Consider the following 12,109-nt stretch of genomic DNA (forward strand, 5'->3'; position numbering starts at 1 on the left):
ACCAATATTTTTTCTTGAATAATTATGTTTAATTCTTTAATTCTCCTTCTTAAATTAAGAATTAATTTATATATTTCTTTTTCCATTTTGATTGCTTCATCATCTATGGATTCATTTTTATTTTTTAGTTTTGGGTCTAAATATTCTATAAAGAAGTCTTTCAAATCTTCTTCCAAATAGTTTAATTCATTTTCTGTAGCGTTTTTTAGGTCAATAAAATTTTCTATAATATTTGGATTTAAATTAATTAAAAATTTTTGGTCTATATTTTCTTGAGGACCTATTTGAAGGTTTTTATACATTGTAGTTACTTTGGTTGCAATTTCTCTATTAAGGGTATTTTTGGAAAATTGATTGTTTGGAGACTAGTTTTCAAATGTTTTTATTTCTTAGACTAATTTGGAAAATCCTCCTTTTATTTAGACTATTTTGATGTATTTCCCAGGTACATGCCCCATGTGAAAAACAATTCCTACATGCTAGACCATCATCTAACCTATGTATGGGGTATTGATACTTTACCATATCATAACTGAATGATTCTACTTCAATGCTTAACAGAAAATCTCCACTTATATTGAATCAATTAGATATTCAATGGGTAGTATCCCACTAATTAAGTCTTGATGGGACATGTCTTTGAATTCCCGTAATAAAAAAATATTCAAATTGAAGAGGGATTTGTTAGTTATTACTAAAGCACTCTCAATCGAACTCCTTTTTTGCGTAGAGACTCACTTTGGATTTTTCTCTCCTATCAAAAAATTCTCTTTATTTTCTCTCTTGTGGTTCTCTCTTTTTTTCTCAAAATTAGCCACCTTACTATCTTTTCTCATACCCTCATGTTGCCTTTCCTTGCTTTTTTTTTTTTTTTTTTTCTCATTTCTCAATTTCAATTGGTCATCTAAACCTGTTATGGCGTTAAGGGTACAAAAGTAACAACTTTCTCATCTTTTACAAAGTTGTACCTATTCTAGAATATATCATGCTTTATCTTCCCATCATACTGTCATGGTCTACCCAACAAAAAGTACCTAGCATGCATAGAAACTACATCACACATCACATAATCTCTATATCTCCCAATCAAGAAATTCATCAAAACTTGCCTACTTACCCTGACCTCTCCACATTCATCAAACCACTGCAATTTATAAATTTTAGGATATTTTATCGTAGTCAATCCTAATTTCTCAACAAGCAATATTAGTGCAACTGCCATCATCAATAATCAAACTACATACCTTGTTTTTGACATGATATTTAGTACGAAAGATGTTCTCCCATTGTTGCTTCTCATCATCCACCTTAATTTGTGTATTGAGAGCACGCATCACCACAAGTGCTTCCCCCACGACCTGGTACTGTACTCCATCATCGTCACTAGCGCCCCTCTAATTTAGGCATGTCATCTCCATCACTATTACTCACCACCTCCCCATTATAACGCAAGATCATTGCCCTTTTGTTTGGACGTTGAGAAGAAAAGTACGCGGATCCCAAGTTCCTAAAGCATTTGATATCCCGATTCTTAGAAGGTTGGGAATTCACATTAGGTGTAACTTTGCTAGCAACTTTCTCCTGTCCTCTTGGTGGTTCAGTCATACTACTCCAAACATCCCCATCACCTCTATTATCTTCCCACTTCGATTTCTAAGAAGAGTTAAAACTGTCGCTCTACTTTCATAGCTACATATATCATGCCCTCCAACTTCACATAATGTTGTAGTTTTACTACATTAGATATCCCCCTATTCAAACCATTCAAAAATTAGGCCATGGTGGCCTCCCTATTATCTTTAATCATAGCAATCTCCATCTCTTGATGATAATCCTCCACACTTCTAAAACCTTGGTAGAGGCTTTGTAATTTTTTATTAAGCTCCCTATAGTATTGATTAGGCATGAGCCTCTTCCTCATGATAACCTTCAATTCTTCCCATGTATTAATAGGCCTTTCACAAGATTCTTCATCTTTGATGTCACTACTTGATCCACCAAGTAATACATAATCGGTAAACTCAAGTACTGCAATATTTACCTTCTTTTCACTTAGTTGTGGCAGTCAAATATCAACTCTATCTTCTTCTTCCACTCCAAGTATGCATTCCGATCACTCTTTCCTTTGAATGAAGGAATTGTCATTTTGACATTGCCCATACTTCTATCAACTCTATCTTTGACAGGATTTCTACCCCTTCTCTCATACCTAATTCGTCTATCCCCCATTCTTCTTATCTCAACTTTCACTAATGCATCTTCCTCAATGTCACTACCCGCTTCACATTCCCCACGAACCTCCATCCTAGGCTCCGGCTTACCTTGCCTCCATGCATTGAGAACTCCTTTAGATTGTTTTCCTATGTAAATTAGTAAACAGTGGGTCTTGTCTCTCCATTCACTCCTCTTGCCGATCCAACCTATCTCGAACATCTTCAAACAACCTCTCGAACTGTCGTATTACCTCATCCGATATGTTGATTTGATTATTATTTTTGCTTGAAGTATAGTCGTCTCTATCAAATATCATAAATCTAAAGTAGTATTTGCCTCACATGTAAATGCTCGTGTATCACTCAGATTTGGCTTGTTCCCTCTATTAGTCTCACCATTCTTGTCTTTTTTTCACTTAATGCTTTTGTCCAAGTGCTTTAAAAAAAGTAATTGGATCTTAACCAAATTTCATCCTCGAAGAATTCAAGTTAGGATGTGAGTGAGAAATTGTAACTTAGAAGATTAAGGAAGGAAAGAAACTAAACAAAGGAATTTGATTTTTTGAATGGGAACTAATATTTACCCAAGAAAGTGGTTCTTGAATTTGGATTGGATACCCTTTTTTATTCGAGGAAAATAAAATTGTACACTGCTCGTAATTTTTGGAGTTTTTTTTAATTCGAATTTTTTGGCACGAAAATTCAACTACGATATCAGCGAAAGAAACAGACTAAATTAGCACAAAAACAAGCTTTGAAAATTTTTTGGTATATTTATGAATTAAAAACTCAAAAGACAAAGAACACGAAGAATGCAAAGAATGAACAGAAAAAGAAAACAAAGGACTCAAACAAAAAAAAATGATATAACTTTGATTTTTAGAGCATATATTTTGATACCAACTGATGCAAACCCACGTAACAATAGTAGCTACGAAACCTGCACAAGATTAATTCAACCCCAAGAACGCCAATGATGAATGTTTAGAATTTGATCCAAAAATATTGAACCAAGTAACCATCACAATCGTTGATAACTTGTTCGCCCCATGATTACAAGATTCAAGAATTTCACTCAAATTGTTTGAATGCCACGAAAAATGATATAACTTTGATTTTTAGAGCATATATTTTGATACCAACTGATGCAAACCCACGTAACAATAGTAGCTACGAAACCTGCACAAGATTAATTCAACCCCAAGAACGCCAATGATGAATGTTTAGAGTTTGATCAAAAAATATTGAACCAAGTGACCATCACAATCGTTGATAACTTGTTCGCCCCATGATTACAAGATTCAAGAATTTCACTCAAATTGTTTGAATGCCACGAAAAATAACTCTTGATAAGTTCGAAAATCAGTTTAATGAAGAACAAGATAGAAAGTAATTACGCCTCTCAATAATTATCTCTCAAAAGTTAATTGTTTGCAATGAAAAGAATGAGTCATATTTATAGGGAACTCATTAAAACCCTAGTTAAAACAGAATATAAGACTAAAAATAATAAAAGATACCATAAAATCGAGTTTTAATATAAATAAGAGAATTCACGAAATTTTAAAAATTCGCATTTCCAGTTTGTACTATGCGGTTGCATAGATCATTCATCTTTCTCAGTCGGATTCTCTACATGGTTACATGTGGCCGCATGTAATGTTGTACTATGCGGTTGCATAGACTTCCATTTTGCTTCCAAGATTGAGTTCTTGATTCAAATGCATTCCAACTTGTTTCCACTCCCGTACCTAACATGAAACATAGTTTAGGCTTGTTAACTTCACCATTTTGGACTTCGTGGCTTGACCACGTGATTGCATGGCTTCATGGTCTCTATACAATCTCGAACTTGCCCTTAGTCTCTCCTCAACAAATATCGAACTCTTGATAGCTGGTTGCCTTACTTGGATCCTATCAAAAATCAATAGCGACAACGAGCCCAACATCACCAACCTATTTCAAACTCCTTAATTAGCCTAACCTATTCTAAAATTTAGCCAGAGTTCATCTTCGGTGCAGGGTCCAAATTTGGGTTTCAATTAGATTTCTTGATTCTGATTCGGAGTGACACTTATAGCGACGTCATTGAGCAGCACGATGACACCAACTACTACAGCTTTTGTGGGTGAAATTTTGTGATGGTTGTTAGTAGTTGTTAGTGGATGGTGATGGTAGTTGTGGTGATGGTGATATCGTCGTTATGCAGGTTTCAGTAGGTGTTTTCCCAATCGTTGGGTGATTTTTCTTGGGTGGTTGTTTTTTGGTGGTGATTGTGGTGGTGATGGCATGTGGGACAATAGTGTTTGAGATCAATTATTTGGTTGTTATGACCAATAAATTGAATAATTTGTAACAACTAAACAATATATGACCTATAAGAACATGTGATTGTGATAAAATTTGGAACTGTGATTCGGAAATTGGTAAGTTGTGACCAACTAATTCAATTGATAAATAATTTGTGATCAATTAGTTTGATAATTTATGACTGTAAAACAAATAATGACTTATAAAATTTGTGATTTGTAATCGATAAATAAATTTGACCTATAAATTTTTTAATTTGTAATCAGTGAATAAATTGTGACCTAAATTTTTTTTTATTTGTGATCGTGAAATAATGTGACCTATAAATTTGTTTATTTGCGATCGATAAATAATTTATAACCAATTAATTCGATAACTTATGACAAATGGTATAGAATTGTGATCTTAATATTTAATTTATAAAACATATTTTAAATTAATTGTTTCATAAATAAAATTTGATTAATATCTGATTTTTGAAATTTTAAACATTGTTTCTTAATATTGGGTCATACTTAGTCTCTTAAATGTAAAATTTTCCGCTTCCAATATTTTGGTTTCCCATTTTTATTAAATAATTGCCTTATCCTACTCAATTCATCTGCATCAATGCTCATGATTGACCATATTTTTTTCCACCTCAACATCGAACTCCTCGAGGTCCTTAACCCACAATTTGAACCGCACAATAGAATTAAATATTTCAGTAATTGGACTATTGTCTAATTGTGTCTATTGAGGCCGATGTATTTAACAATATTGATAAAAATGTAATTATATGATGATTTCAAAGTATGAAATCTTGTAGCTAACATTTAAAGTAATATATCAAATTATTGTCATTAATGTAACATTGTTTTAAAAAAACACTTAATTTGTGCACATAATAAAGAATATCAAACTCTGCCACTGATTGTCCTCCGACAGAAAAATGTTTCACTAGCATCCTTAGATTCTAGTTTACATGTCACAATCATTTGGTACATGGAGCAGCCCCTTTCTTTTACATATAAATTAAACCTAGTTACAAAATTTTATTTAATATTTTTCTCAAAACATGCTTTAACCATTATTTTACACTCATTAATCGTTAAAAATTATTCATGAGATTAATTTGAATTTTCAAAGCAAACAATAGTAGCACAATAATACATACATATATAAAATAAAATAACACCTAAATGATATTGAAAATTTTGCACCGCCACGATGAATACACGCCAGCATAACTCCCAATAACTGCCACAGGATAGATAATTACTGTTGCTCCCATTGGGTGAGACATTCTCTACTCATAAGAAAACCAGCGAAAAGCCTTCGCAAAAATACTGCCAAAAAAATGTCTAAAAGATCTGACATTCTGCAGAAGAAGGTTCAGGAACTCGAATCCGAAATTCTCCAGGTGATCCACCTTCCACCGGAAACACCAAGCCGCCACTTGATCTCCGAAGGGATTGAGCAGCGTTTCGTGTTTCTAAAGAATCTTATACCGGTGGAGATTTCATCTCAGCCGTCGAAGCCCCACTACCCGTACCACATTGCAGAGAAACTTGTCGAACTCGAGGCTACTTTTTGGGACTGGGATGAATGTAGAAACTATTTTGAGCTGAACAATTATAATTTCGATACTTCGTCGCTGGTATGTTCTGAATGCACTCGGGCGTGTAATTTGAATGGTGATATAGAGGCTGTTTGTGAATCGGATTTATCAAATGATGGCTTCCCGGTCGAGTTTTTCAAGGCTGTTGTGGAAGAAAGGGCGTCGGAGAAGACAGAGAAGGAGGCGCGAGTTTTGGTGATGGGAAAGTATTGCCGAATGCTGGCTTGTGGGATGATTCTTGGGGCCATTTGCGTGGTACAGTATGATCTTGTTGAACAAAATTTAGGTTTTCTTCCTCCTACATAGGAATTTTAGACTCTGTACTAAGTTAATGTTTTACTTTGAAATAATTGTGAGAGAATGTTGCATTATTTACACATGTATTTAAATATTATTTGCTTGACATTTTATTAATTTAAAAATAAGAGATGTACCATATTGCTTGTCCCTCTTTTTCACAAACTGGGGAATTCTACCCCTAGAATCTTAAAGGTTGAAATATTAAAATTGATGAAAACTTTAATTTTCTATCAATTTGTAATTGGATGAACAGTAAATTAGACAGCAAATCTCAACTCTAATTAACAAGGAAAAACATTCCTTGGATTCATATGATAACATGCGGGAGATCAGTTTACTATAACAATAATAGATTGAAGACTAGTAATACAATTTTTTTCGTACAGTTCTCTCTCACAAAGTTATATATCAACCTAAATCAAAATTCATTTACAAACTCTAAACAATATGTACCTCAATCGCTACCACCATCATTGGTGACCTATACTATCGCAACTACTACCATCATCATCTCACTTATTTTTGTCACCACCACCACCACTGTCTTCCATCACTTTTACATCTCACACCACTAATATTGTCGCTTCCACAAAATTCATTATAACACGAGCACTCTGCTATTCCTGAATAGGCTCTTGTGGTCTTCTACTTCTTTTTATGAGTTATTGACGAAAATTTTGTTTTTGTCGTTTTTGGAGGAGGACAAGGGTTCCATATCTTTATCGATTTTTCAATCATATATTTCATTATACTTTATCTAAATCTATCAAAAATTTAACTTTTATTCAAGTCATACGGGGGAAGTACATTAAAGTTTGTTAGTGATGGGACAATAATACCGTAGTGGTGAAAACGTCAAATGTGCGTAAAATTGTGTAATACGAATTAATTGTTTCAATAGTTATTGAATTTAGATCAATATCTTTGAATGATCATTGAAATTTAAAATGTCGAGTTTTAGTCACTAAACTTAGTTATGGTCTTCAGTTGCTTACTGAAATTTAAAATGTTGAGTTTTGACCACTGAATTTTGAAAAATATTATACTTTACTTCCTAGTATAAATTTAGAACGTTGATAAACATCTTGTTTACAATAAGTAATGTATAACATTTTTTAAAATTCAGTAGTCAAAACTTGACATTTTAAACTTCATGAGAAATCGAAACACATGGACCTAAGTTCAGTGACCAAAACTCGATATTTTAAATTTCAGTGATCAATCAAAAAGATGGACCTAAGTTCAATGACCATTGAAACAATTAACTCATATAATATACCTTGTTGAAATTGTGATGTAATAATAACAACAACAACAACAATAAAAACAACAACAATGTTTGTGTCAAGTACTTGTTAATAATCAATTTTTAATGGGCCCGTGTGGACCAGGACAGGGTGGCTACAATTCTCAACCACAATAATTCTTCTCAAACCCAAGCAAAACTCTTCTCAACCATCGATTGGGCCTAACTGCCACCAACCACAAAATTCCAGCTGGCATGAAAGGCGAGGAGAAAACTGGGTCCCATACAAACGTGGCCACGTCATACCGACATTGCTTACACGTAAAACGACGCGTATTAGGTGCTCAAAGTCGCAATCCACGTGTCTCTGACTCGAATAATCAATTAAACAATCAAGTACTTTGCGTCAGCAAATCTAAATAACTAGAATTTTATTTCAATCTATTAAATTTTTCAAAACAGTCTCATTTAAATAACTTCATATATATTAAAGTTTTCTATCTAAATATTTTGATTATTCAAAGAACAATTCTCACTTCATTAAACTCGAATAGCAATTCAATAATTTTTTTTTGCAATAAAGATCTCAACAATAGAATTATCATATAATTATATTATTAGAACTTTTCAAGACACCATCTCAAAGTCTAAAAAGTGTCATTCTTCGTATTCATTGGACTGACGGAATCAACTTGACTAATTTACCTTGATTTATTTTTTAAAGCATTTCTTGAGGGGAAAAAAATAAGAATTTGACTTTTTTTTTCTTTCTTTTTTTTTTCATTACTTGATCATCCTTCTAAGAAATTTCCTCTTTTTGTTAATAATAGGTATGTGACAAGAATTGTTCAACCGATTAACTAACAGCTTTGAAAAGTAGCGCAGTCAAATTGAATTAAAGGTTGAGATTTTCCACAGGGAATCGGTATCTGGTTTCAACATTAATTACCTGTAAACTTCCCCGCTGACCTTCTATATATACTTTTCCATCTTCTATAAACCTCCTTTCTTTTTCTCTTCTCTGCATCCTATACATACATTTTCTATTTTTTCTTTGTATTTATATTTTGTTCATATTTTCCACGGTCTGTGCCAGCATTTTCTCGTTCTGGTATCAAAAGAGGTGACTTTCATTTGCCTTTCCTTGTTTAGAATCTCGTTATTTGTGGATATTTTTTGTTTTTTCTTTCCTCGAAGGCTGTTAACCTGCATTTGTAAAATCTTCAATCTTTTTTCGATTCTTATTGGGTTTTCCGAATTGGGCTGAAGAAATTCAGTTAGATTTTTTTGTGCGCATATTCCATTTTATGTGATTGCTATTGGGATTTATTTGTTTTTTCTTTTATTTGTAATGAAGGATTGTTAAGCATGGTGGTTGTACATTTGATTTTTCCCATTTAATATCTGAAACGGGTATACTTTTGAAGATTATTTAGTGATTTTCTTCTTACGAAAATCTTAGTTTCTAATTAAAATTTTATGATCGGTTATATTGAATAATAAACTTGCAAAATCTTGATTATTAATTTTATTATACCTCTGCTGCCTCTGTATCTTTAAGAATTGAGTTCTACTTTTCATCTGGGCCTGAAAACCACATTTTTATGGAATTGTCAAAGTAATTTTGAGTTGGATACTGATGAAACTGAAATTTAGTTATTAATATATTTCTCCCAACGGCAAGACAGAAACGGAACGATGATTCTAATTCGTTTGCCATTGAGCTATAATGTGACGTGTTGTCTTCATATTTGCTTTCACCTCCATTTTTATATTTTGTCCTTTTCAAGTGTATTATTTTCCAGCTGATTCACTGTACCATGTAGGACCGCTTTATGTGGTTGCATATGGCATTGTTTCGTCTATGTTAAATTGATTAAACCTACTTCCTTTTGAGTACCAAAATTTTCCATGTTAAATATCAGCAATGTGATCCAATCTTTTAGGCCCTAGGACTGTCTGAATATGCACGGTGAACGTTTAGATCCACAGGTTCATATGTTTATTGTGTTTAATATATTTTTGCTTCCAATAAAGATATTCGATGGAGTTTTATATCTACCTTCTTGAGAAACCAGTGATGGTGATCTAGTCACTTGACAAGAAATTAGAAACTAATTATTACATCTTCCCTCTTAGATGTCAATCATCTTCTGTAGATGAATAATTGTTGCCAATTACGGAATGCAATATCCATCTCTGGTTTAGATCATTCAAAACTCACACTTCATTCTTCCGAAGGCTCTCAAATGATTAATAATATGAGCTCAACCTTTCATAGAAACCTTAAAATAAACCCCATTGATGAGCAAGTGATGCTGAGATTATTTGTAATGTTACATGTTTCCTCTAAATTACTCTTTTTTGTTGGTTTCTTGCGCTTTCTGTCAATTTGACTCTCGGGGAGATCTCTTTAGTCGTTAGATCTTGGATTTATTGTGTTTTCTTGTTCTATTATTTAGCTCTTCACCTCTCTTTCTTCGATCTGTGGCTTTTAGAGAAACGGTTAAGATTACATCTGATGTCCCTTCTACATTGAACTATAAGAGTGCCATTTTCAAACTTTCTGAAACTTCCTTAATTGGTGGGAGGAAAATCTATTCAAAATGCATTACCTTCATCACGTCTCTCAACAATTCAGTTGACTGGAAGAGAGGATGTAGAAATAAGACATTGACTTGGATTATTATGACAGTTTGGTTTTCAAGTTCCTCTCTCCAGCAATTAACAACTTCTTATGATCATTTTTCAGGTATCTTGTCATTGGTGGACAGCATTGATAAAGTTACTCCGAAGAGGTGATTTTTATTTGACTGAAGAGCTGATTTTTCCCTGTTCGAACAGTACTTATTTGGTCAATCCGAATGGATCTGAAACCAAATCATACATCGCCTATTCTTACTGATTCTGCTCTGATGAATAACTCGAGATTAGGCATCCATTCATCTCTTCTTCCATACTCACCCAATGGTTCAGTATTTTCTCGCTCTCTTTTGCTTACTATCCCGAGGAGAAGGCCTGGAATACTTGATGATGTTCGGTCAAGCTTGTTGGATGCCATGAAATCATCATCTCCTACTCATACCAAATTTACTAAAGATTCAAGCACGGAGTTAACATCAAGTGATGATGATGTTTCTTATTGCAATTGGATGGTAATCTTCCTCCTCCCATTTTATATTTCCCCCAAGTGTTAGCTTTGATTTTAGAAGAGACAATAATTTGTGTCCTGGTTGGTTCTGCAGTTAAAGTATCCATCAGCACTTGCATCATTTGAGCAAATACAAAATGTTGCCAAAGGAAAGCGAGTAGCATTGTTCTTGGACTATGACGGGACCTTATCCCCAATCGTGGACAACCCAGATCATGCATTCATGTCAAACGCTGTAAGATTCTTTCAAATGTCTTTTTTTAGGCAAGGGGAATGCATTTATTACAAAATTGCTCTTTGTTCACTTTGAGGTCTTCCTGAAAATTCGTAACTTGTTTACAGATGCGTGCTGCTGTAAGAAATGCAGCAAACCATTTTCCAACGGCAATAATTAGCGGGAGAAGCCGTGATAAGGTGATTGATCTGCTTCTCTTTGATGCTTAATGTGTTAATATCATTGCTTCAACTTAACCGTTGACTTCTCCTATAGATGTATATTGAACGTTTTCTTGTTCTTCTCATATCCATTTTTTCAGGTTTATGAGTTTGTAGGATTGACAGAACTTTACTATGCTGGAAGTCATGGGATGGACATTATGGGCCCTGTTCGATCTATTTCCAGCGACTATGAGAATTGTATTAGGTCATCTGACGAGCAGGTAATTATATGAGATATCTTTCTTTTGTAGGAATTTATTATCTCGGTTATTTAGTCCATGTGAACTCATTCTGTTCTGCTTGTGGGGATACATAGGGCAAGGAGGTTAATTTGTTCCAGCCTGCTAGTGAATTCTTGCCCATGATCGACAAGGTATGTAAATGTCATTGTAAATATATTGTCTTGGAAGATATATAATTTTTCTGAAGGTATTTACTCATGCCCAAGGCAGGTTTTTAGATCTCTGGTCGAAACTATGAAAGGCGTAGCTGGTGCAAAAGTTGAGAACAACAAATTCTGCGTCTCTGTACACTACCGTAATGTAGATGAGAAGGTATGTTATCTGGTTTCTAGGAATTATATTTCCGGTGAAATGCATTTTTTTGTTAGTCTTCTCTGATTATAGTATGCTCAACTTTGGTCTGCTTGCCTTGAACAATCACAGAGTTGGAAAATAGTCGGTCAATATGTTGAAGAAATTTTGAAAAACTATCCCAAACTACGGTTGACACATGGTCGAAAGGTATTGACGGCTTAAAAACTGCTGCATATCTTAACTCAAAAGTTCCTGTTTTTCACTAGTTCCATTTTCTACTTTCTCGTTTAGGTTTTAGAAGTTCGACCAGTGCTC

At 33.8% G+C, this 12,109-nt stretch overlaps 1 protein-coding gene across 1 annotated transcript in view; it reads left to right on the forward strand.

Annotated features, from left to right (window-relative positions):
• Nucleotides 1–9,190: 9,190 nt before the first annotated feature.
• The window catches only part of LOC111385779 (trehalose-phosphate phosphatase A-like), a 4,132-nt gene continuing 1,213 nt past the window's right edge, over nucleotides 9,191–12,109 (forward strand). Inside the window, exons 1-9 of the mRNA XM_023010193.1 lie at nucleotides 9,191–9,661; nucleotides 10,422–10,824; nucleotides 10,915–11,055; nucleotides 11,163–11,234; nucleotides 11,357–11,479; nucleotides 11,575–11,631; nucleotides 11,711–11,812; nucleotides 11,924–12,001; nucleotides 12,086–12,103. Of these exons, the coding sequence (XP_022865961.1) occupies nucleotides 10,534–10,824; nucleotides 10,915–11,055; nucleotides 11,163–11,234; nucleotides 11,357–11,479; nucleotides 11,575–11,631; nucleotides 11,711–11,812; nucleotides 11,924–12,001; nucleotides 12,086–12,103 (882 nt within the window). The 5' untranslated portion in view covers nucleotides 9,191–9,661; nucleotides 10,422–10,533. The remainder of the gene's footprint in view (nucleotides 9,662–10,421; nucleotides 10,825–10,914; nucleotides 11,056–11,162; nucleotides 11,235–11,356; nucleotides 11,480–11,574; nucleotides 11,632–11,710; nucleotides 11,813–11,923; nucleotides 12,002–12,085; nucleotides 12,104–12,109) is intronic.

This window comes from Olea europaea, unplaced genomic scaffold (assembly GCF_002742605.1).
Source record: "Olea europaea var. sylvestris unplaced genomic scaffold, O_europaea_v1 scaffold3276, whole genome shotgun sequence".
Classification (NCBI taxonomy): Eukaryota; Viridiplantae; Streptophyta; class Magnoliopsida; order Lamiales; family Oleaceae; genus Olea; species Olea europaea.